General features: G+C 37.0%; 3 protein-coding genes across 3 annotated transcripts; 1 reads left to right on the top strand and 2 right to left on the bottom strand.

Moving 5' to 3' along the window:
- Positions 1–9,208, top strand: LOC112553885 (fanconi-associated nuclease 1-like). Its single transcript, XM_025221366.1, has 14 exons — positions 1–1,719; positions 2,061–2,201; positions 2,401–2,605; positions 3,136–3,270; positions 3,413–3,511; positions 4,234–4,368; positions 4,578–4,806; positions 5,071–5,232; positions 5,450–5,609; positions 5,886–6,082; positions 6,362–6,460; positions 7,406–7,534; positions 7,935–8,040; positions 8,410–9,208. The coding sequence occupies exons 1-14, from the start codon at positions 1,188–1,190 to the stop codon at positions 8,439–8,441; spliced, it is 2,361 nt and encodes a 786-aa protein (XP_025077151.1). The 5' UTR covers positions 1–1,187; the 3' UTR covers positions 8,442–9,208.
- Positions 9,209–9,356: 148 nt separating this feature from the next.
- On the bottom strand, positions 9,357–18,626 carry LOC112553886 (organic cation transporter protein-like). The gene is made up of 10 exons (XM_025221367.1): positions 18,473–18,626; positions 16,688–17,052; positions 15,928–16,162; positions 15,018–15,207; positions 14,680–14,812; positions 13,604–13,704; positions 13,095–13,312; positions 12,732–12,852; positions 12,238–12,310; positions 9,357–11,929 (listed from the first exon to the last, which is right to left on the bottom strand). Exons 2-10 carry the CDS (start codon positions 16,949–16,951, stop codon positions 11,642–11,644), a joined length of 1,623 nt encoding a protein of 540 aa, XP_025077152.1. The 5' UTR covers positions 16,952–17,052; positions 18,473–18,626; the 3' UTR covers positions 9,357–11,641.
- Positions 18,627–19,838: 1,212 nt separating this feature from the next.
- On the bottom strand, positions 19,839–27,353 carry LOC112554522 (translation elongation factor 2-like). The gene is made up of 14 exons (XM_025222316.1): positions 27,224–27,353; positions 26,272–26,486; positions 25,838–26,025; positions 25,154–25,362; positions 24,666–24,899; positions 24,393–24,506; positions 24,120–24,258; positions 23,670–23,865; positions 23,302–23,560; positions 22,511–22,762; positions 21,852–22,061; positions 21,502–21,684; positions 21,252–21,384; positions 19,839–20,378 (listed from the first exon to the last, which is right to left on the bottom strand). The coding sequence occupies exons 1-14, from the start codon at positions 27,224–27,226 to the stop codon at positions 20,185–20,187; spliced, it is 2,529 nt and encodes an 842-aa protein (XP_025078101.1). The 5' UTR covers positions 27,227–27,353; the 3' UTR covers positions 19,839–20,184.
- Between the last annotated feature and the right edge of the window lie 34 nt (positions 27,354–27,387).

A 27,387-nucleotide genomic window follows, 5' to 3' on the forward strand; every position in this document is an offset into this window, starting at 1 on the left:
TACTGGCGTGTCGGTACAATTCTCGAAATTAAAAGATGCGTATGTGATTTATTAGTGCTGTCAAATGTCATTTGTCAAAGATCAGAGCGTTGAAAATTTTAAAAATTCTTCCTTTCTATAAGCAGTTCCAGAACTACTGCTTCAGTGAAATCGGTGTTGCATATTTAGTAAGCTACTCTGACGACGAAGGATGATTTCTAACAGGATAAATATTTGTAGTGCAGCACAGTCATACAAGTAAATTAGGTGTGTGCTGTGTAAATGTGCTGTTCACGCGCTTAAAGCGGATGATGCCTGTTGTATAGTGGTTGTGTGTAGTACGACATGTTGCCAAAAGGTACAAATTGTAATTTTGAAGGTGTGCGCCTTTTTTAAACTTTTCAAAAACAACAACAACAAAAAAAAAAATGCTTCAGCTTGTATTCTTCGATTTGTTCAAATTGCCATGAGTTGCAAGAGACCAGACAGACATGGAAAAAGAAGTGCTAAATGGCAGAAGCAGGCTGTTGACCAAACTAAAGGGACAAACGTAACGATCTCTTCGCTCTTTAAAAAGCAATTTCAGAAAAACTGCCGAGTCACGATTAAAGAGCAACAAACAAAATGCACTCAAGAATACGATAATGAGGTAGAATTTGTTAAGGAAGAAATGCCCTCTCCATACTTTAATAAAAAGAAGAAACAGTTGTCTGCTGCTTTCAATTCCAGTTCAGTGCCCTGTTCCAGCGCCGGTGATGAATGTGATTTGGATGATGTGGCCAAGAGAAACCAATGCCTTATAAACTTTCTTTAAAGAAGAGAGATGCAAGGAGTACAGCTACCCGTGGAAACAATACTGAGACATTTTTAAGTCCAATTAAATCAGGTAAGACTTGGACTGCTTCCATGGCTCACAGTCTCACAGACCCCATCGCTGAAGAAACAGCAGGAGTAAATGCCAGCTGTGCATCAGGCAGTGCTGATACTTCCTGCACATATCTGACAGCAGAAAACCAAAGCTGCACATCATCCTCTCTTTTAATGCCATCTCATTCAAGTTACAATCATAATGAAATCAAGGATAAGTCTCCTGCCAACAGCTTTCATCAAAACAGGACAAAGTCCCTCACAAATGTTCCTCAAAACTCTAATGAGCATTCTAATGATTGTGTCTTGTAGACTTTTTATGTAATGTTGATACATTTGAGATGCTGAGTAATGAAAAGAACAGTGAGTCTAAACCAGCAAGAAAGTTATCACTCAAACGTCATTCACAATGCGAAGTCACAGGTCCCAATGGAAAGCGTATTTGCAAATTGTCAAAAATGGTACAAGAGAGTGATAAGCATCATGAATTAGAAAGGATTGTGGACTCAGAGAAGGGAAATTCTGTTGAGGTCAGAACAGCTGATGAAGCAGGTAATGACTTTAGCCCTAAAGAAAGGAACAATTTAGGAATTCAGAATTGTGTCAGGGTAGCCTCAGCTGAAAAACAGAAGAGGCAGTCTTCAGAGAAAGTAAAGAAAAATCTCCAAAGCATTTCATTGAAGAGTGACAGAAGTGATGAAGATGACCAATCTTTGCTTTTGGATGCTGATGAAGAAAGCAGATCATTGCATCTTCCGTATTATTTGGAAAACTTTAAGATTATTTTACAATCTGTTCTGACAGATGATGAAAATATACGATTGTTTAATGAGGAAGATCTTCACGTTGTGTCATCTTTTAACAAACTGTCAGGTATTACTTTCTTAACATAACTAGATTGTGATAACTCTTGATTTCTATCTAAAATTAAAATATGTTTGCACATCCATAAATGCAAGCCTGTTGCATGTGAGTGTATGTGCCGTAGAGACAGAAACACATATTTTCTTTGTTTTAAATACAAAGTCATAAAAGCACAAAATTGTGTATGCATTATTTAAATGTGAATTAGGATAAGTGATTTCAATAAAATTTCACTTTTAGACATGATGCTGATTGACCCTCTACACTTAAATTCTAGTCCAGCACTCTTATTGATGCACACTTTTTCACTTTTGTTGAACAGTTTTACATGACATTGATTCTCCTTGCAGAAGAAGCACAAAAATTATATGTGCGCTTGTTTTCAAGAAAACTGGCTTGGTTGCCAGCATCACGCATCAGATACCCAGAAATTGCTGCGGATTTGACTACCTGTTTTGCTGAGCTAGTCACAGCTGAACTTCTTGATTCTGGTATCCTCTTTGCTTCTTATTGTATCGTAAACAAACATTATATTAAAATGTTTTCAATAGTTTCTTAGTTTTTCATTTATTTGAAACAGTTTTAGTGGATAGGAAGTTAGCTGAAAATAATACATAATGAATAATAGTGAACTTCTTAATCAAAACAATATGCACTTTGCTTTTGTACAATTTTTTTTTGAATCTATAGGTCAAGCCATGACAAACCTGGAATCAGTACTTAAAGTAATGTCAGCTGCAGAATTACGCATTCTCTCTAAAACTTACCACTTAAATCCAAGTAGTCGTCAGAAGGGACAGATAATGCAGGATCTTCTGCAGATGAGCCAAGCAAATACAGTGGCCTCAATGTTTGGGTGTAAAGGTCAAAGTGCTGTTTTGACTATGATTGCCAGGTAATTTTTATCCTTTGCTGCATCTTTTTAATCATTTACATTGAAGAGTTTCTTGCTCATCTGCCAGATGTGCATGTTTGAGTAAAGAAATAATCTTTGCAAAATGTGTGTCGAAAAAAGTAATGTTTATTTTTTAATTTTTGTTGAGCATAGAAAATAAATTGGTGATCTATTAGCTGAGCCATTAGTTGCTTAACCTTATTATAGCCAGTTGGGTATAGCTAATGGGTCCAAAAACTTACAAAACCTTTACTTTAGCTGGTTGTGTTTGCTGCTACTTTAGTCTGGTATCTATATGGTCCAACACAATTTGACAGACCCCTAAAATCACAGTATTTTTTTAGATTTTGGTTTACATTTTTCTTTATTCTTACTTAATTTCTTTCTGTTTAATTTGGTTTTGTCAGTATGGTTATATGCATAAATATTTTGAAGAATTAAATCAGATCTTGGAGATGTCTTTTTCATGGCACAACTGTGTAGACTTCTTTAGGAGATTCCATTGTTGTTTTTTTTTTCATTCCATTTAGAGCCAAGAAACTTCTAGGCTCTGTGTACCATCTGCGGGAGAAACCTCGAGCTGTCTTTATACGAGCACTGATGCTGTTTTCATTAGTCAGTACCTCTGGAGATGATGAAAGTGGAAATGGAGGACAAAATCAGCTGTAAGTCAGTCAGCATTCATGTTTATGTAAAATGAGAATAAAACCATCAAGGATGCAAAACTGTTGATATTTTGTAACATTTGGCTATGTCACAGGGCGTTTTAAATAGAATCTATTCAGACACATAGTTTTTGTGTAACAGATTTCACATGCTTCTTGTAAACATGGGAAAACTTGTATACCCACCGTATACTATCAACAGACAGACCAGCATTTTCAAAGAAAGAGAGGATCTCATAAGGTAAGCACATACACATTTATGGCACAATTCTTTAAAGCATCATGTTTGCCTTTACTCAAGCTAGATTCATAATTGTTCAGCCTATTTTTAGAAAAGTGTGCTGGAAGACAAAGTATGATCTTTACCAACATCTGACATATTTCACAACCAGGACATTTCAATGTTCTTCAGACCTGGAGCTGAAACTGTTGTTTCCTTCTTAAAGCACATAAGACAATATTGAGTATTTTTCATCTAGTAACAATGATCACCTCAAAACTAATGCTGTAAACAGTAATGTTTTCACATACATTAAAATTTAAAGATAGATCTTGGGTTTGGTATGCTTAGATCTGAACGAATGTTATGTGTTGGGATATTTGCAACATTTTGCACTTTGGATCTAATTAAAAAAGAAAATAAATTGATTTTAAAAACTGTCTTTTTGTCTTCTGTAGAAACATTTTGTTTAATCATATGTTTTTTTAAGATAAATGATTGTTATTTTTTGTTTCCTGAAGTCATAGAATGCATCGTCTTTTGTGGATAGAAAAACTCCTTAAGTGTGGCATCATGATTAAAGCCAAGAACTCACACTAAACATGTCATCAAGCAAGATATGTGAAACCTGACATTGGTGGAAATCGTTTGTTTAAATCCACTTCGGATTTTTTTAAAGGACTTTAATGACTACATGAGGTAAAAATAAGAGGTAATCTAATCTTACCTGTTCTTACTCCTAGGTTTGAGAAAGCTCTGCAGTTAGAGCATGACCTCCTAAGGAGGACAACACATAGTGATTGGGCGGGAGCTTACACCATTTATCTCCAAGTCAAAGAACATTATCTTGCTCTGACAGCGGATATATCCACTGTGAAGTAAGAGACTTCCTTCTGATTAATTTATTCACATATGAAATAGTTCTAGTGCTTAATTAAGTCACTTGCCAGCATTCTCTCAGTATCAGCTTCATTATTGACATTGGTACATCTTTGCAAATGGTGTACCAGCATAGCTTTCTCTGTTAAAACAGCTTATTCTTACCATGTACTTAATTAATCAGTCTTTTTAAAACATCTTTCTTCAGCTTTGACAGGAGTCTACCTGAGTTTTTGCGATCCTTCACTGCAGGATCTGTGCTAGTGCGACTCCTTAATCAGGGAATTGAGATTTTACAGCGCCGAAAAGACTACACAGCTGCTGTCACACTAATTCAAGAATTACTAAGCCAGCATATCTATAATTCTCACATGCGTGGCTACTGGTGGGACAGGCTTTCCCTTAACTTGGATGTCCATCTTAAGCAGCAAGAAGAGGTAAACATGCTTTTGCGAATGAAGGGAACAAAAATCATCTTTCCTGCAGGTTATTCTCAGCAAATGCACACTCATAGACAAAGATTGACCCATCATTGAGAAAGATACAGATATTTCCAAGACTTAGACTTTCTTGGACAAACAGTGAGTGTTTGCCTGCTGCATTTTTATCTGTGTCTCAGAGAAAGAGAAAATTTGGTTTCTTTTTGGATATCCGTGTGTATTGTATCACAGTGGCAGATTTACATTATTAATGTGTTTCAGGCTTTGAAAGCAATTCAGGATGGCATGGATGACCCTTTAGTGCGCTCTGGGCACCGACTGGCGCTTTTTCTCCGTGCAGAATCCATCTGTAACAAACCTAACTCACCTTTTAAAAAGCGACTTGAAGAGTTCTACCATGAACCCCTTGCTGAACTGCCAAAGGTGACAGCTCAACTGGGTTTGCTAAATTTTCTTCAATATTTTTTGGTCTCTGATGCCTAAGAAGCCCTGTTTTGCCATTCCTATCTGAGATCTGTAAACATAGTGGGTAATGAAATGTTAAAGCCAGCTAACAGACATTATTGCAATGAAAATTTTATTTTCACAGCAAAGCAGACAATGTGTTCATACCTAATCTGCTTGTTATATGGATGTACAGAGTGTTGTGGAAGGGAAAGTCCTGCCACACACAGTTCCAGGCTTAAAATACCAGTTTGTGACAAATACGTCATATGGTGGTGGCCGTTCTGAAGATATTACCTTATGCAATGTTGAGCAGCTGGTGCTGGACCACTACAGGGTGAACGGTTTTCCAGAAGGCATGAATCAATCCTTTTTTTAATTTTTCTAAATTTTTTTGGTTATTGGGGAAAATTATGAAAACAATTAGATTTTTTAAACATCTGCAACTCAAGATTTTATAATGCTTTGCAAAAAAAAAAAAGTTTCATTTGCCAATGATGCATAGCAGTCAATCTTTGCAGATCCTTTCTTGCATGGATCATGGTATGAATTTTTTTTTTTAATTAATGCATTTTAAAGTTGTTTAGTCTATGTTTCTTATTATCTTTTTTTCCTTTGGATTTATGTTCAAGGCTTGCATGCAGAGGGTGCAGTGGTATCATCTCTGTTCTGCTTTTATTTTTGGGACATCTTGTTTATGGATTTGCCTGATGCCTTTCATAGCCCTTATCAGATCACCCCATTGGACCTCCATACAGATGCCTTCTACCAGCGACGCCAGTCATTCATAGATGAGCGATTATTTCAGATTCAAAACAGCACAACTCAGGTTTATTCTGTTTTTAAATCACAGACGTTTATGGAAACCACACTTAACAACACCCTGTTATTCTTAGTTTTCAAGAAAATGTGAAATGTCATATTACAGCTGGGGTGGGTAGAACTATATACTGCTTCACATGAGTATGAAACTGACTAGTGTGCAGTCCTTCAGGTTTGGATGCTGTTTCTCTAACCATAGGCAATCTAATTCCTCAGTACTAAGTTCTAAGCTTCTGATTTGATGTGCCAGCTCTGTCCTGAATCTCAATCTATTCTGTTTTGACAGGAATTGCACAACATGTTGATAAAGACGTGGGAGGAACAGCAGGGAGTTACATGTGCTGAAATGAAGTGGGAGAGGTTTACCAGTGTACAGCAGATTCAGGTTTGAGGAAATTCTTTTGTAACATTCAGTAGACAGCCTAAACTTCTTAATTCGAGAGAAAAGGTATTCAGGGGAACAAGTGCTTTCATTTTAATAATTGGCTGCCATGATGTAGTTCTGGCCACAATGAACTAAGCAAGAAAGAAGTCTGTTTGCAACTAGCTAACTTCTTTGAAAATTTTAGTTCACTTTTAGCACATTTAACATGGTTTTTTTCAGTTAGTGCCCTTCACAAAATGCTATTTAAATGCTGGTCTTCCAAGTATTATAGTGTACTTATAATAATATTAGAAAGAATGAGGAATAGTAATTCAGGGATAGTACTTTGTGAACAGATATGTTTTCAGAGAACTTTTTAATGTAACCTTTGAGTCAGAGTGGCAAATGTGAAGTGGAAGAAGTTCCACTGCTTAGCAGCACAGAGGGAGAACCTCCATTGTCCATATGTGATGGTCACTTTGGGAGGGAGGGATAGAACATGAGAGTCTGATGAGGAGTGAAGATTTTGAGCAGGAACAGACAAGATTTCAGTAAAGTAGTGGAAGGAGGATTCCTTCAAAGATCTGTATCAGAGTCGAGAGCTGTAGTCTGTTCTAGCTTTAATTGGTAGCCAATGAAGAGAGTGAAGAAAAGTGCGACATGTTCAGGTTTGCTAGTCCAGAAAAGAAGATGAGCAGCTGAGTTCTGGTCTTTCTGAAGCTTGTGAATGATGTATTGAGGACAGTCAGCAAGAAGAGAGATGCAGTTGTCTAGTTTAGACAGAACAAATGAGCAGATGAGAATTTTGGTGGTTGAAATGGACAGAGTATGGCAAATGGAGCTGAACGTCAGCTCTGTTATTATAATTACTGTTATTGGCAAGCAGTGAGTGATAAAAAGTATGAATTATCAGGATTCAGCTCCTCAGCACTGCTGTAATTTATATGCTGTTTTCAACCTGTACAGGGATTAGTCACCTGCATGGGAGGAAAAGTTTTGGCAGGTATTTTAGGACGCTATGCCCAGCAGCCCAGACACATACGTGGTGGTTTCCCTGACTTGACTCTTTGGAATACAGACACCCAACAGCTCAAGGTTCTAGTCAGCTTCTAACCTTCAGTTCCTGAACATTCAGAGTAAAACTCATTTTATAGGAAAGTTGGAAAAGAGCATGCTCTGGGAATGTTAAAATCATTTATAGTCTGCGGTACTCATTTGTGATTTCTTTCATTTGTTATTGATGATGCATAGATCTAATGATGAAGAGGTGGCACTTTTCTGATTTTTTTAATAAACATTTTCCATTCTTTAAAAAACAAAAACTCTTGCAAAGCAATCCTTTGTCTTGGGTAAACTCCTGCTTCAATATGATACACAAAGACAAAGTTTATGAGTGTCTTGTATCAAATTTAATGAATCCTGTTACCACAGAGTTTACATCTTTTATTGAAATCACAAATGAGCAAGCAACAAGACTACTTTTTTCCTGTTACAGATTTCAGAGGTGAAAGGTCCAGGAGATAGGCTGTCACATAAGCAAATGCTGTGGCTGGATTATCTTGTGAAACTTGGGGTGGATGCTGAAGTTTGCCATGTGAAAGGTAAAGTGGTGAATTCATTTGGGCAAGGAGAATCTGGGATAAACAAAGATTTCTTTACAAATTGTATTTTACAAGTTTTTTATTTGCATGGACGAAGCACACCAGGATAAAAATTACCAGAGCTTTTCTTGGTCCATTGCGAGACATTATTGTATGTATAACCTGTGTCCCTGATAATTAACAGTAGTGACAGTCTGATTTGTTTCTGACAGTATCTAGTCTCATGTAAAAAAAAAAAAGAAATTTAGTTAAACACAGCTTATTTCTTGGCTGAAATTTAATCTATGTCATGTTATTATCCTCAGTACAAACTAGTGATTCTTTTGCATAGCTTGGTCTGAGTTAATGTGTATGTGTTTTTTCTTACAGCTGTTTGTGCCAAGAGACTTAAACCTAAATAGCTATAACAGAGTGAAACAAAGTGAACACAAATGTACCTCAGGAATCCTCAGCCAACGAATCATTACATCAAGTCTATGGCATAATGCATTTATTAGAATATGTGCTGTTTGTGTGTGTGTGTGTGTGTTTAGTCCCAGGGGAAAATAAAGAATCATTAAGAATCATAATCATGAAAAAAAATCTTACTTATGATAGTCTAAAACATCAATGAGAAAGGTGGTAAATTTTTGCATGTGTATCAGCCTGTCCATAGATGGCCATGCACACTAAAATTTTTCCATATTGCTGCATTTTCATTCTGATTTAACTTGAACAGATCTTTCCACTTAAATTTTTGCTGTATGATGCTTTATCCAAGACAATTTATAATTAAAACTATTATTGCTTTGTGATATTTTGTTAACAATTCAAGTAGATGTATAAACCAATAAATCTGTACTGTACCTCAAACATTTTAGTGCTTTCTTGTTTGTAAATGCATACTTGTCTACCCAAACACATTTCCAACATTTCTTTTCAAAGGAAATGTAAATTTTTTTGTACTTTAATCTGTTCAGAGGAACCATCTTTCACGATTAAAATTGTCCTTAAATTTTAAGCCAATGTGTATGTTAACACCAAATACTTTAGGTTAGGAAATGTGTGCATAAAATCATTTATTTTGAATAAATAACTTTAGTTTAAAAAATATGCAAATTTTAAATATTGGAACCTGTAAAATGAAGCTTAATTGATGATCAAATACAGAAACATTCATAGTGTAAAATTTTGGCTTCACGTGAACTTTCTGACAAATTTTTGTTCAAACCAGATTTTTAGGTTGGATTTTTTTTAGTGCAACAGCATCATTCACATTTTTTGACATCACCGAGATTTGGCACACAAATCCTTGAAGGAGACAAGACACTGCTGTCTACATGTTTTATCAAGTTAAGCTTCATGCTTCACTTTAATTTCACGCATCAAACTTTGGAGAGTAACATGTAGCACTTTTAATCTGTTTACCCAGTAAGCAGGCCACAAAAAAGTCAAGATTGTTCATGTGCACATGTAAGCATATGCAAAAATGAATGAAAATGCCTGGACTTCAGCACAGAGAAGACATTCACACATTCAAACATTATTCTGTATAAGCTCATGCTTGTGTGTATGTGGCATACATGCACAAAATTCATGTCCTTCAATGATCATACATAGAACAAACTTTTCAAATTTAGATCTAATTCTTCATAGCAAATACAAATAAACGTTATGAAAAATAAATTATACAAAATAACATATTCAGGAGATTCATGGCAACTTAACATTTTCATCATCTTCCATGGTCAGGTCTCCTTACACGTTCTCCTGTTGTTTTTTGTGTCAGGTGGTGGAGGGAACAGTACAATAATTTGCCATCATAACATGCAATGGCAGCTATTTAAAAAATTTAATGCGTAAGAATGTCATGACCTGATATGTAAGTGGCATGCCAAAATATTGTCAGGGTCTAAACTGCACCCTGAAGCATGGACTGGAATGCCACTATATTTTCTCATAAATAATACAGACAAAAAAAGCCCAAAATATAACAAAAATTAACATGTCCTGATTGTTTGAAAAAGGCTGAAGAATTAAAAAATTCTTCTATGCACAGATGCCTTATAAAGTTTACAATAAAAGATGTCTGTTAAAGGTGACAGCTTATTACTTTAGTCATCAAATGTTCAGACATGCAATATAGGTCATTATGATAGATTGGATAACAACATGTAGGCCAAACCAAAAAAGGTTGGGGTTTTTTGAGGGTACAAGATCACATCTGAACTGAGGTTGATGAACCATTTTTACAGATATTTGTCAAGTTTGAAGCCTCACATTAGAAAATGCTACAGCAAGAACACAAAATAAGTACATTAACTTGGTGTATAGGTCACATAAAAATTTTACACTCCATATGAGATGCCAAATGCTCAACATCACCAATGCACCTCCTCACCATAAATACTGTTAAGAGTTGTAAAGCAACAAGACTAATCAAACATAACTACAACACTATTCCTCACTCTTCCACATCAAGCTGGTAGTTAAATAGTTTAGCAAACATCTATAGAAAATGGACTTCAACAATATGTGGTATTTGTAAGCTACGGATTCAATACTTCAGCTAACAATGTGTCTTGCTCCATCATAACACACAAATGGTTATAAAGATTATTTTATGATGAGGAGACAGATACAAGCGAAGTAATGAAACGGCTGTCACTTCTAGAAGTCATGGTTTTCTATACGAGTACTGACCAGGATAATGAAAAATAATTTTGTAACTTAATTTGAAACCTATGGCAGAAAAATGCTAGATAAACACCAGACATGATCAACTTATCACAAAAGCACAACTTCCTCTTCGTACAGAAATGGGAGTAAAGTAAGGAAAAAGGGCTGTGTATAGCCTTACCCTAACTATACATCTGTCAGTGTAAGCACAGATGTGTATAGGTGGACAGCTGTCTGTCTGTCTGCTGAGACAAACCCTTAGCCCCTTGCAAAGTTCTCCTCTGTTAGTCTCAGTGAGCCTAAACAATGAATGTGACTAAACTGGAAGCTTTATACACACCTGCCCAGCTTTAGCAGTAAACTGGAAACAAATCATCTGCCAGCAGTCCAGTAATACAAATTCGTGGTTTAATAGTGTGAAATAGTTGAAAAGACTGATGTGACATCCAATTATATCTTAAAAACATCTTAACCTGTTAGTATAATCCCAAAAATATACACATCTCACACAATGACAATCTACAGAATTGGAGTCATAAATTTGTTGATGATGTTAATGATTAAAGGAAATGGATGCAATGAATTTCCTATAGTCATTTGAAATACTTTTGCCAATTAAAAGATCCCACAAAATACAGTCACATCTCAAAATAAATAACATCCAAATTTGATTTCACAGAAGCATGGTTATACTGACACAATTAACAAGCTTCAATGATCAATTCTTTAAAAAAAAAAAAAGTTATTTTGCTACTGTTACAGCATAGCATGGGTTTTTTCAGTTAAGTGATAACTTCATGAAAAAAAAAATGAAAGAATTCTGCTGCAAGACTTTTCCAAACACACTGTTCTTTAAAATTCCAATTTTAGTTTGCTGCCACTACTCATGTGAAACATGGCTTCCCGATCATACTGAATTCCTTAGAAGCAATTGACTGGTTACCTAGGTAACAATCTTTCCTACACCAGACTCGCCTGCACAGGTCTCTCTCTCTGTGCCTGCCAGGGGTTGCAAGTCTTCTGATGGCTGTGTCTCTTCACTCTCTACGCTCGTTTGTGTGGGAGTAAGCGGAACGTCAACAGACTGCTCTGTGAGATAGACACTGGTGTCATATTTCAAAAGATCAGAGAGAGGGGTGTGTGTTGTCTCAGGTAAAAAGACCATCAGAAGTGCACACACTATAGCTAGAACTCCAAAAACAGTAAATGGTACAGCCTTGCTATCTTTACCCTGGAACAAGAAAAAAATATTCCTGTTGACATGAAAATGGGAAGATTGGCACCTGAATATAATAATCTCCAGCATTTGGAAATATTCATTTTTGTTTGAATGTATGCATGCACTGCTGACCACAAGTAATTAAAAAAAAATTGTGATGTAAATGAACTATCAACCAGCAAGTGAGACAATCAAAAGCAAACCAGCTGGAGAAAACGTTTAAATTTAAGACATGCTGTTTAACTTTAGGGCATGAAAACAGCATTTATGTCATTGATGAGGTAAGAATATTCATATTCACAAGATCAATTAATACACACCAAGAGAACGAGTTGGGGGGCAGCTATTCCTCCAACTCTAGCTGCCATGGAGCAGGCTCCTATGCCTATGTTTCTGCAGAGAAAAAAAATTTTCATTCATAATTTTTTTTTTTCCTCAATACACATTTGTTCCTACTGTGGCTATAGTTTTATAAGCATGGGCCTTTGTTCGTCAATTATTTTTAGCTCCTCACCATAAGTCTTGTTTAATTTACCTAGTTACTAAGAAACAAATAATATTCCTATGCAGTGTGAACTTTATTCAAGCCTTTCTTTGCATTGTCATTTATCTTTGATGCTTTTATGACTGCCTGTTGAAGCCATACAATTTGCATGGAATAGAATCATATGCTTTAAATACAGCCTATTGTATATATGTACCCAGGAGTCTTATTCTGTTTTCAACTAACACTGTAGCAATCCCAAGTTAATTGCTGCAATCTGTAGCCATCAGCTTACATTTGCCTTTTTTCCCTAATCAAACAAAATCTCACCTGATGACTGTGGGAAAAGTTTCTGCTGAGAAAACTTGCGTGGCTGCCCAGCCTCCAGAGATGCCAAACTTGCCAATCATGGCAAAAACCACTACAAGCACATTCTGCTTCTCCATATTGTCTTCAAGAGAACAAACAAACATGCAAGCAAAAGTGACACTGCTTCCTGCCTTCTATTACTAGATTGACAGTAGCTGGTTATGTTAGTGAAGAACTGCTTTCCATGATTACCAAGTTTGAAATCTTATAGCCACATAAATGTTTCATATGTCTTTCCTAATAAACAACAGTAGAATGTTTGCTTTGAAATTAGGATCCAGAATAAGACTTTCACATGCTTCCGGACATGTATCTTTGTTTTACCTGTCATATCTATGATCAAAATGGAGAAACTAAAGAGTCCTGCCACAAGCATCAGACAAGCCACTGTCTTGCGTCGTCCCCATCTGTTGTTTACACACACCACTAAAATCAGTGCTGGAATTTCCACAAGGCCAGATACCAAGGCATTTAGATAGCGATCACCTGCCAAGTTTGCCACATTGAAGTTCATTCCATAATACACAGCACTTGAGACAAACCTGAAAAATGTGTTGTGATACATCAAGAAATCATGTGCAATTCCAGTAGCAAAAAGGCATTATTGTAAAAATGTCCTATCATTATTTCAGTAGCATAAAGGGTATCAATAAAAATTACCTGAATTATTATTTTCCTAATGGAATGTTACTTTTTCTATATTTTTTTGCTTTTATTTTTAACTGAGACTACATACAAACGCATTTTTGTTTAGATAAAAATTACTAATATATGACAAAAAAAACTTTTTTTGTAAATAGACAAAAAGAGCAATACGTAAATGCAAAACTCACCAAGCATACATCAAAATAAAAGTGCCACGAACAAGTCTACAGGAACTGAAAAGGTGCCAGTAAAAATACTTCTTTTGCTCTTGCTTCTTATGCTGTGTTTCCTGCAAGTATTCCAATAGGCAGCTTTTACCACTTTATCAAAATTATACAGAACCTTTTCTCTCCAATATTTTTGCCACAATTTGACATTGGTCTATAAAAATATACCATTTTATCCCTTTTGCTATTAACAGAAGACAATTACAACATCTGTTACTCTGTGTGTGTGTATGTGCTTCGTTTGGTGTAACAAGTATAAGCATTCAGAATGAATCAAAAGACATCGCTTAATAATAATCATAAGATTTTTATAAAGCATTTCCCCACTTTGAAGTATTCACAATATGTTGTACAAGCACAATACAAAGCAAAACATGCAAATATTTACATACAGACTCAAAGTGAAGGCATTTAAAGACCAAAACACATCAACAGACACAGAGACAGCATAGCAACAAAGTATATCTGCAAGATTTCACATGATACTTTTCATAATACTGCTAAAAAGAAACTTTCCCCACCTCCTGTATGTTCTATATATGTTCCGTATGTTTAGTTTCAATATTCAATAATTTATTATTTTGCAATATTGTTGGTACACCTTGCTGAGCTTGCATAGCAAATATATCTTTCAAATCAACCAATATCATTAATTGTCCTTTCTGTTATTGACAATACAGCATGATGTAATGGGTATGGGGAAAATCAACATAACTGAGCAGTTGAATTTCAAGGATGAAAATGTTTGTTTTAAATTCCTACACATGAATTCACTTCAAATTCCAGGAAAAATTGCTGCTTTAGACTGTTGACAACCACAAACATGCAAGTATCATAAAGAAAGGTGTGTGGGCAATCATGAGCAAAGGTATGTGTGGGAAACTGAGCATGTGCACATGCATGTGTGCGTGTGTGTGTGTGCATTGGTGTAAAAGAGATGGTGAAAGTGGAAGAGCACATCAGAGATAGGCAAGTAAATTGTACCTTTTCAACTCCAGCATTTCAATTTTCATGATCTAATAAGATAAATCCCAAACCTCTACAACTCTCTCCAGTTCAGTAAAGTCAGGGACAGGTCTGTTGTTTGTCTTTGCTGCTGCTCTTAAAATTTTCTTTGCCTTCCCAAGTCTCCCTCGGCTAATAAGCCATCGAGGGCTTTCAGCCACAAACCTGGATGAAATAAAATTATCATGTGAGGCATAGGCAGACTGGCCACAAGTTAGAGTTCATGCCTTATTAGGACACTTCATTTCTTCTTTGTGACATGGCAGTTCTCCTTATTATTATTCTTAGAATTCCCAAGGGTCTGATTATCCATAATGACATTCATACCAAACTTATCCAAATGCAGCATTAGTAGCAAGAAACAACTCACCACCACGTAAAAAGCATAGGAACACCGGCAGCTGCAGTTGCCATTGTCAGATGCCGCCAATCTCGCAGAACATATGCCCATCCTGCAAGTGTTATCAATCCAACAGCCCAAAGACCAATGCAGCCACAAAATGTTCTCCAAGATGGTGTTACAAACTCCAGGGGTAGAACAAAGTTGACAACAAGGCACCCTTAAAAACAACACCAATACATTGAGTCTGGGCCTTGATCTTTGATTCTGATATCAAGGTGCACACGAATTCAAAGTATTTTCAAAAAATCATACAAAAATGAAACAAAAGTAAAGGGAAGGTAAACCAAAATATCAAATTATAATTAAAGTGTAAAGTTAAGAGAAAGAAACTGTTCATAATTCATTCCATTGTGAAATTGCACTTTCTTGCAAATCAAAAAAAATTAAGTAGATCAATCTGTATTTCCAAACAGAAATGTTTGATACAGGTTTATGGACAATTGATCATCGCTTCAATCTTTAGTCTGATATTGAGTGAATTTTAATTGTTACACACCATGTAGAAATGAATAAGCATAACTTATGATGACAAAGAACTGCTTTCGAGTCAGAAATAGGCTTAAAAATGATGAAAAATTGCTAGCCAAATTTGTCCATGGACTTAAGCTGCCATCGTTTAGAGGGGAAAAAGTATGTCTGGACTGAATTTTATCCTTTTTGCTTATGTAATTTTGCAGTAAAATTTATTAAATATAGCAGGCACGGCTGCGCAGATCAGCCTTAACAGTTGCTGAAGGAGTCAGACATATTTGTCTGGCATGGTCTTGATCTTTTTTTTTTTGCACACATACACAGGCAATCACCTCTTTATCAGAAATATCCAAACGCTATATTGTAGATTTTTGCATCAATGAAATCTTGACAAAAACAATTTTACCTCCAGTGAGAGCACCAACCAATACACGCATGGTGGCATACACCTGCCAGGTTGGTGCAAAGGCACTCCCAAACCATGTAATAAGCAGCAGTAGGTATTCTGCATACAGTACTTTCTTTCGTCCAAATAAATCTGCAAGTTGACCTGTTACTACAGCCCCTACAAGAACACCTGCCATCTGCATGGAGGTAATGTGGTTAGGAACATCTCTGTTACTAGAGCAATGCAGTCCCCACTGAAAAGAAAATGATATTAAAATGTTGTAATGCTTTCAGGGTTACAAAACTTAAGTCGCAGACTCTGTAAATTTCTTATTTATATAAGGCAGAGAACATACGCATTTCAATTTGATACTGTCACAATAAAATCAGAGAAAACATCTACTGCACTGCTATTTACTATAAACTGATACTTCTTGGAAAAAAAAGCAGAGTAATTCTGGTCTAACTTGAATATAGTTACAGTAACTCTTGCAAGTAAGTGCTGACGACAATTTTTCTTCAGTAATATAAACAAACAGTATTAATTCAGTATAAAAAAAAAAGTTGGCCCCTTTGATGCTAAGACTGTGCTTTGCAATGTATGTACCCATAAATTTGCAAGATGGGGGCCTCCAGATCACCTCCCATGTGCACATGCTTGCAGTCAGGGGACACCTGATCTATAACTCCTTTCTATGGGCAAGGATGTAAGACTCATTTTTAAAATCATACTCATATCACAATTTAATAACTATTAAATTAGATATCGAGAAACTTACCTCAGTAACAATGGATGTAAAAGAATTTGAAAAGTGACAACTGCTTCCGTTTGCTCCTTTATCCCAACATTCATCCTGCTTACTTCCCGTAGTGTTGTTATTCTCATGCACTATACAGAGCTCCTCAGGCTTTGCTGATGTAAACATTGGCAAAAGCATTGCCCATGCTAATGGTGTTTCAAACATAGACACCAACAAAAATACTCTAATTTGAAAAGGACCAAAAGGTCGAATGTCTTCCAAAATCTTTTCATACTCTTTCATGTTTCTTCTGTAATTTTTTCCCCACTAAAATGTAACTTATATATTAATAGAAAGGGTCCTTAAGTTCAGCTGAATTGGTGAGTTTCTAAAAGGTTTCACAACTGAAACAAAAAGAAACATACCAAAGCAAAAAGTAAAGTATTATACGTAATTATAAAATACACCAATAAATGATAAATCCATTAAACCTCTAGTTCTCTTACCCATAAATAATGGCACCCATTAGGCGGAAACATGTAACTTATGTGAGGAATCTTGTAAAAGACTTACCAAAGGAGACTAAAAGTTTTAACAATTTGGTGTCAGTTTACAAAAACATAAGAGTTAGGTTAGAAGTCTCATTGCGTAAGATATTTTGTACTATATTTCATAACACTTCTTTTCAAATATCAGTGACAATTTAACAAGCATAAAAAGATTGCACCAATAAAACAGTTTATTGACATCAGGGATCAAGATGATAATAATAGTGTTTACAAATGTCCACTGATGTGGTTTGTTCCCTAAAACTAGTCAATAAAACCTTCAATAACTTTAACTAGGTCTGAAAACCTTCCAATATTTGAAATGAGGGTCTGAAAACTGTTTTATTAATGGAAAATTCATTTAATATAAAGGTAGGCCTTGAACCCTTATGAAAGTTACTGGGCAATGCAATAAAAATGACAAAGATTAGGATTAGGGTGTGAACTGGAAGAATATTGCCTGCTTCACCACTTTTATCTAGCATAACAAGTGATAAATAATTCATCTATTGCTGACCCCAGTAAGTCAACTTTGTTCCTCCAACATTGCCATTTGAATGTGTTTTCTTCAATTTTCTATATATTTCTGAATATCCCTTCCTCAAAAACAAAAAAAGTAGATATCACCATAAGAACTGTTTTACTTTCTCTGTCCCACCCCTCAACCAACAGACATACACACCTCTATACACATTTTACAGCAAAATTTTATCACATAGTTTTATTTAAGGCCATTGCAGCAATTTTGGGGAAAAAATCTGTGTTCATCTGTCCATCCTCCATTTTGCAGTTCAATTTATATACAACTCTGGCAACTGTTTAAAACTGATACAAGTAACTGCATTCCTGAACAGGTTTGGTGGGGAGAGGGACTTATGTGAGAGAGAAAAATGAAATATTAACATAAGATGATATTTCATTTTCACAGCTATGAGATTCTAACAACACAAACACAAATAAAATACTACTGTCAATACTGTCTTGGCCCACCGATATTATGCATTTAATTGCAAAAATGCTATAAAGTCCTAGTCTACTAAAAGAAAATACAATTTTAAACTCATGATACTGTCCCAGAGTAAAGGTAGATGCCGATGACAGGGGTTAAAGAAAGACTAGCAGACGCCAATTCTCGCTGACAAATCACAAAGGGCGACACAAACAGGGATCTGGACAGCTTGCATCACGCATTGCGACGAACCACCACGCTGTGATGAAATCGCATTTAGTCATGTTAGCCTTTCGTGTCCGCTCATTTAACTTCTTTTATACTTACCATTGATACGTTCTGTAATCATAAAATCCCATTTCATCTTGAAAATTGTTTCCTTTAATTTGCTTGTCGGGGGTAAATGATGTTAATCACAGCATCTCAAAAGCCCGTCTGCTCCTTGCCTCTTCTACAAGCAAGTGTGCGTACAAGGTTCATATGCCTAGAAGCCAGTTAAGAGAATCTAGTTGATTGGATAACTTGCGTGCGGACATTTTGAGAATTTGTGCTTTTTGGAGATTATATGTGTCCGTCCGTTTTCTCATCGTATTTGTTTGAGCGTCAAAAAGAAAACCAAAAAACATTATTGTTGCTTCGCCTCATTTCTTAAATTATGATTTTTCTTTTCAACCTGTAGGGACATATTTGTCCCACGCTATATCCCGAGATCCATAGGAGATACAGCTTCCAAGCAAAGTTTTTTTTTTTGAATTACAGATCATTTACGCCCTACAGCAGATCTGGGCAAAGGCTGGCCCGCGGGCCGCACTACAGTGTTTATGGTTTTGAAAGGGTTAAGTTTTGCTTGCGTGCCATTACGTAGTTGATTGAGAAAGCACGTGTCCTCTGGGTGTCGATTTACTCTCACGACAGCTGAACCCGATGCTGAAGGTCTTATTTTTCCTGGCTCCAGCGGTATCAGAACAATGCTATTCACTTTATGTAGGTCCGTGATATTCTGCAAACATAGAACTGTTCATGTCACACAGCTTCTGCGCGAACTACACTAGTTGCAGTTCCAGCTCGCATCGACTTGGATATCGTGATACTTTAGCGTGTCGTTTACAACCTCGTCCCATCTGGATGAGCTTGTCACCCAAGTTTGCTCTCCACGCGGCTTTTGGTCACGGTCTCATAGGCTGGAGAGTTTCGGCTGTCGCTTATACTCTTTAGCTCATTGTTTTTGGGTGTAGTCATGCTTTTAGTTGTGGGCTTAAACCTTTTCGGAAACACCACATGCATTTAAGTTTACCGTTACTTTCTCCTTTTCCTATTAACGTGCATTTGCACGATTGCCTGGACTGTGATGTCGTGCAACACTACTCTTTGCATCTTGTGAAGTTCGCCTCTGCGTGTGCACTATATCAATCCTATTACTAGACAAGTTAACAATATCAACGATTTCAGCCGGCTGGACGTGTGGATGTTCTCTGCAAAGGTTTACTCATCTGCCAATCAACAAATCAAGCTTTTACTAGTGTGAATTCATGGTTATTTCCAGGTACAATATATATATATGCAATGGTGAAAAACTTTCAAGTTCATATCAGTACGCTCCCTTAACACCAACAAAACCTTACTGCATTTTATTTTTTCAACTGCAACAACCATACTATCACAAACTGCATGTTGATAACTCAAAACATTTGCATACAGGGAAATCTTTTATTTTGTTTCTTCAAATTCATTCCCTTGTCCACAGCTCAAAAAAATGCCAACTTCCCTTGGACAGCACAGTGTAAAGTGCTTAATGTGGCAACAATGTATATCTCTTGTGGCCTGTGTGTTTGTGAGCAACTTAGTAACCAGACTTTGTGACATGGCAAATTTCTTCCACAGACATCTTTTCTTTCGTGGTTGTGTTATTTTTTTGACCTATTGTAGAAGCAGGAAGGCTTGGAAGCTGAAATTAGAGTAAAATAGTCTCTTCAAGTCTATTGTTGGGTTCGCTGGGCATACTTGATGCAGTCTAAGCAGGACTAGGAGTGGCTTAGGGGTTACAGCTTGTCCAGGTAGTTGTCAAGTGGAGGGATGCCCTCTTTCAGACCCTTACGCTTTCGTGTATCAGCAACAATCTGTGAAGGCTTGGAGTTGGCTTCAAATGGATCACCTGGCAGAATCTGCCAGTGGTCAAACACACACTGAGGGAAGGCCTGTCCTCCAGTGTTGGAGCGAAGGTCAGCAGTGAAGCCTAGCGGAAACAAAAAAGACAATTATGCTACTTTGCTGTAAAGTCAATTCACCCAACAAATTTTCAAAATTACTTTGCTAAAAATACTTACATCTGCAATAATCATAGCATATTTTCATCTGCAAGAATAGACTTTTTATATATGGGATATACTTGCTGCAAAATTTTGGCACAGCAACTACCTTACTGCTTCTTTTTTGAAACAAGCCATTTGCTTGAGAAGGGCCTACCATCAGTGCTTTTACTATCTTGACAAATTTAAGAGGTGTAGTCCCAGTGATTAGTTAGTCCTTGCTACCCCTTGAGAAGCACAGGGCTACAATACCTCTCCAGTAGACCTAGTTTTGGTTAGCCCCCATTGGTAGGGCCCATGTGGTTCTCGCATCCTTTGCTAACAAGCTTTTTGAGAGAAGATCTTCCCAAACAGGCCCATGTTGTAGTTTATGTAACAACTATTTTACATAAGTGGGCTGTTTGCCCAAAATAAAACCCCTAACTTTAAGGGTTCAGGGTGCAACAGTTTGGTCCGACCCCTACCCCTCACAGACCTGTTCGGTTTGGTTGGACCTGCCAGGAGCACAAGCTCCTGCCGACATAGCTCTGGGGACAAACATATGCGAGCCACCCCACCGCTTCAAGTTTCACTAACTAGTCCCATTAACTAGTGCACAAAAAAGGCAGTAAAGTGAAGTAACAAGGAAAACATATTTGCAATGGATGTTGTGGCCACTTAGGAGGAGGATAAAGGAATAAATACCATTATCCCCGAAGACGGACCACACTAATCTTCCACACTTACATTCATGCTCGGGCAAATATATGCACAGAGCATGCCAAGAATAGTGGACTGCTGAGGGAAAAAATATTACTCACCAAATGACTCATTTACAGGCAGGTAAGATTTGACAATAAACATTGGAGTGCCAACAACCTGAGTTTCTTCAACCACCATGCCTCGTCTTCTGTTCAGTACACCATAGATACCACCAACTGCTACTTCAGGGCACTGGAATCAATAAAGGGTTTTTATACCAAAGGCATGTACATTTAATTCTAAGCAAAAGAGAAAAAAAACTGACACAGTTTAAAACTGAAATGGAAGTTTAAGAGTAATGGTACACACCTGGATCTCCACTTGGTAAATTGGTTCAAGAAGCCTGGGCTTTGCAGTCAGGACACAAGCATACAACACACGACGTGCAGTTGGGATGATTTGGCCACCACCACGATGAATAGCATCAGCGTGCAGGGTCACATCATAGATGTTAAAACGGATACCTCTCATGTTCTCCTCACAAAGCACACCCTGCAAATACCAAAATAAATTGCCAACGTGCATTTTATCGGATGCCAAAATTTATACAATGCAGTAAAAATATACAAGCAAAAAGTTAACTGACTAGGCGATTGGTGCAAATTACCTGTGGGATAACACACACCCAAGACCAAATCACTTATAACAAATTAACTCACCTCCTTTGTTGCCCACTGAAAGCCAGCCACAACACTGTCCTTGATTTCATTTAGATACTGAACACCCTTGCTGCAATCCACCAACAGATTGGGACCTGTTCCCTCGGGGCCAAAGCACCAGATCTTTCTGGCTTCAGTGGCATCAAATGCATACTGCTCAGTCAAATACCTGGCCCTCTCTTTCATGTCTTGACGAGGTGCAATCTTACCCTGTAAATTAAAAAATTCGGAAAATGAAAATGTTTCTTCTGCAAAACTTACAACATGTAGTGTCATTAAAAATCACAAAACTACAGTCGAACTCCCATAAGTCAAAGCTTCAAGGGACCGAGTTACAGGAGATTTTAGTTAAGGAAGTTAATTGAAAAAAAAGTTCATTTAGTCCAGCACCCTGCAGTGTTTCCTTTACAGAAAAGAGAATATGGGAATGCAGGATTGATGGAGAGGTACAAGATCTTTTACACTTCCTGGCATATTTTTACATGGTGTCAATATTCTGGCCAGCTTAAAATTGTTTCAGCTATGACAGTTTTCACACTAAGGAAGTTAATTTGCATTGCTTTAATGGGAACCCAACTTAAAAGTTAGGGACAATTCTAACTTATGGAAGATCGACTTACTGAGTCTGACTGTACTTTAAAAAAAAAAAAACAACTTACACTGTCAATGTCTTCTGGCAAACCCTCTGGCAAAGGAGCAGCCTTCAGGAAAAGACGGTTGTGTTTGTTTGGAGATTTGGACAGACACATCCTGTCAGATTCCTCTGACACAGTCTCCCGGTAGGATACCACAGGGTCTGAGACCTTGATGGGAACGCATGCATGCTCTTCCTCCAGATCTTTCAGGCAGATTTCCAAATGAAGCTCTCCAGCACCAGCAATGATATGCTCACCCGACTCCTCAATGATGCACTAGACACAAAGTGGACATAAGGAATTCTTCAGCTAGAAGTCAGAAGACAAATCTTAAATATCGTTGCCATACATCCACCAATCAAGCAAAATTTACATTCAGGTTTTGTTTTATACAATGAAGCTCCCCTCCATGTCACACTTTAGTTCATGTCTATCAGATTGGAATAATTGGTTTCAGGTTTGCTCAAATAGCATTTCAAGAACCCAGTAACCTTATTGTTAAGATTGTTGGCCATGAATTGTCAGCGCACGAAGGTAAACACTTCTTTTAATTTTGTCTCGAACAATATGTATTTTCATTTGTTTATAGAAAGAATTTTTTCTTCTATTTAAGCTGTTTTAAACTTCTAGAATGCAACAACAGGGGGGAAAAAATGGGTGATACCCATTAATTATTTTGCATACACATTTGTACCCAACTACAAATCCATTGGTATAAGCTTTTTCAAACAAACCATTTCTTAGTAGTGTTGGGATATTTGCTGTGTTGGTGTCTTTTTGTATTAACACATAATAAAAACAAAGAAATAGCATACCTGCACCATAGGGTCAGACTTGGAAAGACGCTTTAGACCTTCAACCAATTTTGGCAAATCAGAAGGATTTTTGCATTCGACAGCAACACGTACAACAGGGCTGACAGAGAACTTCATGACCTTCATGTTGTGGGCATCTTTGTATGTTGAAATTGTACCAGTCTTGACCAAAAACTGGTCAACTCCAACAAGACCACAGATGTTGCCACAAGGTACATCTTCAATAGCCTCAGTGAAACGTCCCATCATAAGAATAGTTCTGGGAGTGAAAATTAAAAAAATCTTAGACACTAATCATAGAAACATTAAATAATACTAAAAACTAGTGATTGATCTATTCAGCATACCTTAATGTTATTTTTGCTCACCTCTGTATGCTCTTCTCATACAAATCTTCCTTCTTGCCAGGAACATAGTTGGGTCCCATGATGCGGACCTTTTGCCCAGATGTAACGACACCACTGAAGACACGACCAAATGCATAGAATCGGCCCTTATCACTTGTTGGAACCATCTTAGAGATGTACATCATAAGATCAGCTTTGGGATCACAGCTTTTGATGGCTGCAAGCATCACAGAGTAAAATTCATAAACATTCTGAAAATAAGAAACTACTTGCCGACAAAATGCTTACAAATCTTTTGGTACTTGTGTAAAGTTTCCTCTTAACACGAGAAAGGACAAAGCACCAAAAAATCCTTTGAATTATGATCATTTAAAATGAAAATGTCATACTTTTTACTTAGCTAAAAACATCAGAATTTCACCCAAACCACTTTTGTTTTGATAATATCTTTAGTTTGCACTCCTAACCTACCAACAGCACATGGGTCATCGTGAGGTCCTTCATACAGCAGCTCCATTCTGTAGCGTTGAGCCGTGACAGGGGATGGCAGGTGAATGACAATCATCTGCAGCAGGGCATCTCCAGCAGGCAGCCACTTCCTCATCACAGTCTGTGACAGAAATTATATTCATTAGCCACAAATAAAGTACCCTGATAACCACCAGGAATTCATGTGCATAAATATACCACAAAGACAAACTTTTTTAAACTATATTTTAATTTTCACACAAACCTATTACTTACTTTCAACAGTTGTTTGTCCAGCAACTCTCTTTCCTCAGCTACAAGCTTGATTCCCAATTTGTCCACAAGTTCCAAAGTCTTTTCCTTTGGTTCATTCATAGCACAATGGAAGATCTGACAGAAAGCACAAATTTTACAACTGCATGCAAATCACTGCACATTCAACTTAAGCCTGAAAAATGTTACTTGTTATATGCACATTGCCACTACACAAAAGTTAATGAAGATATGAAAACTACGTTCACATTTTAGCACCCACAAATATCAGCTCACCTGATAAATGGGAGAAAGGATGTATTGGGTAAAGCCACGCTGGGAACCAGGTAGTTGCTCCTTGTACCACTTCTTTTCCTTTGGGTTATAAAACTGATCTCCCCAAAGTCGTTTCATCATCTGCTCTTCCTCAATGCCAAATTTGCTTGCATACATCTTTGCAAAGTCCTTAAGAGTGAAAGCCCAGCCATGCAGACCTGAGCCAAATCCAACTGTGCCTTCTTTTGGATCCACCTGCAAATTTTTTTTTAAATCTACAAAGCTTGCAAAAGAAAGTAATGTGCACCACAAAGTTCCTGACCTGTAAATCAACCATTAGCGAAAAGTGATACACCCTCAGAGCTGGAAACGAGAACAAGGTGTCTGTTCATTCAGAATGTTCACCTTTATAAATAATCCAACTCTCAACAAACTGTGGCCTAGACATGCCTCACATCTTGCTTAGAGTATCTTGTAATGATTGGCATTATTCATTCCAAAATACTTACGGAAATATTGCCCATGGGTCCACCTTCCTCATAGTAGGTGTTGACAATCACATTGACATTTTCTATAATGCGCTGACAGGTTTGGTAAAGGTCTTCTTTTTCCAACTTCAAGGTGAGCAAAGCAAGGTCCATCTTGTTCATGAAAAGTACTGGTCGGATGCGCTCACTAATGGCCTGGCGAAGAACAGTCTCTGTCTGCACACAAACACCTGTGAAGCAAATAGAATGTTTAATTTGGTAATTCCTGCAAATGGTTGATATAAAACATTGCAAAACATCACCGCCACATTTTGAACTCTGCTGGAAACCCCCCCCTGGGTAACCTGACAGTCCCAAGCCCGGATGAAGGAGGGTTGGGCGTGGGGCTAGCAACCTACCCTGTAAAACAATCAATGCTATAGATATTGCAAATACAACACAAGCACAATGACAGCCTGAACGGGATCCTTCTTCAGAAGGACCTATGAAGCGTGTTAACAAAAGCCCTCAGACAGTCACTTGCCGACCCATCTTTATCTTCTCACTGCCACATTTTCAGCAAGTGATAATAAAACTCTTTTGAAAAGCATAAGGTTGCTACAACACTCAAATGGTGGAGGAAAAGTTCTATAAAATTTTGGGTGCTAAAAACCTGACCTTAATCACCACAATACTCACAAAAACTTTGAATGTTCTTATACATACCAGAGACACAGTCCACAACAACAAGGGCACCATCAGTCACACGCAGTGCTGCTGTTACTTCTGATGAGAAGTCTACATGGCCAGGGGAATCAATCAGGTTGATCAAAAAGGCATTATTATCTTGCTCATAGTCCTGCCTGATGTACTTCATATCCTCCTTGTCCAGCTCATAGTAGAGGGAGATGGCCCTGAAAATAAAAATATAATTAAATCCAGCACATTTCGGGCTTGCATACACTGGCATCAGATTCACATCAATTAATATTTATTCAACATTAATGTAAAAAATATTACTGAGATTACTATTTTGATAAGACCAAGAAAGCAACTAAAGACTTCATCATGCTAGTGCTCGGTCTGTCTCAAAAGCTAAGTAATTTACTTACAAGTTTTGATTTTTTTTACTGATATCGATAAATAAAAACAGAACTTACGTAGACTTGATGGTAATACATCGTTCCTGCTCATCCTTACGGGTATCTGTAAACCTGGTTTCTCCTGCCTTTGAAGAAGCAATGATACCGGCTTTGCTAACCAGGGAATCTGTGAGTGTTGATTTGCCATGATCAACATGAGCTATCACGGACATGTTGCGGATGTTCTTTTTATGATCCATGATAGTCCGGATCTGGTCTACCGTGAAGTTCACCTAGATTAATTAAAGACAGATAGGCATGAGGCTAATTCTTTATAATACGGATAGGTGAATCAATGAATTACATAAAAATTACATCAGGCGAACGAAACCCATTTTAACATCTATTCAGTTTATTATAAGAAACCTTACATAAGAAACAGAAGTTTAAATCATCAAATACCAATGATTTATTGCCAGCTTTTAACTTTGTGCTGAAGTATTGGATGGTGGTGCAGCATGACAGCCTCGGTCTACGCTTTATATTGATGCTTTATAACGTTTACTTTGTGAAAAAAAATCAGTTAATCAAAATCACCGAATCTGCCTGGTATCTGAATGACTATTTGTTATTTTTAAGATAAATTACACATTATGTTAGAAATGACCACCACTAGAATCGATCCCATCGTCGATCATGGACAAAACGCATTTAAGGAAAATCTGTGTTTTTGTTACGTCGGTAAGTCACTTTACTTTCACTATAAGCTTCTTTCAAAAAAAAGCATTAAATAGATTTTTATTCTTATAGACAATTTGAAATATACTTTATTTAACCCATTATTTCTTTACATCTGGTGGTATTGGTACTGGAAGCCATGGATTTCACAACAGACCGAAATCTATTAGCATCCACAATGAAAGTGAAATACTGGACAATATTTCATCTATGATATAAAATTTGTTAACCTCTGCTTAAGCAACACATGTTAATTCGTAATATTTCATTTACTGAAACAGATGAAACTTACCATTTTGGATTGAGTCTCGATTGGACAACCAGTTACAAATGCTTGATGTTGCCCTTTCAGCAGACCCAAGAAAAGAGAACGAACGTGGATAATCACGTGACTACTCTTTTCGTATTTCCGATAAAATACTTCCGAGAAAAATGAAGTTTGCAAATAGTAGAAAA

Source organism: Pomacea canaliculata, linkage group LG13, assembly GCF_003073045.1.
Source record: "Pomacea canaliculata isolate SZHN2017 linkage group LG13, ASM307304v1, whole genome shotgun sequence".
NCBI lineage: Eukaryota > Metazoa > Mollusca > Gastropoda > Architaenioglossa > Ampullariidae > Pomacea > Pomacea canaliculata.

What these genes read in the sequence shown, in the direction of transcription:
- LOC112553885 (XM_025221366.1), top strand. Translation starts at nt 1,188, where the DNA reads ATGCTGAGTAATGAAAAGAACAGTGAGTCTAAACCAGCAAGAAAGTTA. An exon ending in ATCTTAAGCAGCAAGAAGAG is followed by an intron (nt 4,807 to 5,070) that starts GTAAACATGCTT and finishes AATGTGTTTCAG; the next exon opens with GCTTTGAAAGCAATTCAGGA. An exon ending in CCAGTGTACAGCAGATTCAG is followed by an intron (nt 6,461 to 7,405) that starts GTTTGAGGAAAT and finishes CAACCTGTACAG; the next exon opens with GGATTAGTCACCTGCATGGG.
- LOC112553886 (XM_025221367.1), bottom strand. Translation starts at nt 16,951, where the DNA reads ATGAAAGAGTATGAAAAGATTTTGGAAGACATTCGACCTTTTGGTCCT. An exon ending in TTACATCCATTGTTACTGAG is followed by an intron (nt 16,163 to 16,687) that starts GTAAGTTTCTCG and finishes TTTTCTTTTCAG; the next exon opens with TGGGGACTGCATTGCTCTAG. An exon ending in TTTGATCATAGATATGACAG is followed by an intron (nt 12,853 to 13,094) that starts GTAAAACAAAGA and finishes GTTCTCTTGAAG; the next exon opens with ACAATATGGAGAAGCAGAAT.
- LOC112554522 (XM_025222316.1), bottom strand. An exon ending in TCCTTTCTCCCATTTATCAG is followed by an intron (nt 24,507 to 24,665) that starts GTGAGCTGATAT and finishes GCTTTCTGTCAG; the next exon opens with ATCTTCCATTGTGCTATGAA. An exon ending in GCCTGTAAATGAGTCATTTG is followed by an intron (nt 20,379 to 21,251) that starts GTGAGTAATATT and finishes TGTTTCCGCTAG; the next exon opens with GCTTCACTGCTGACCTTCGC.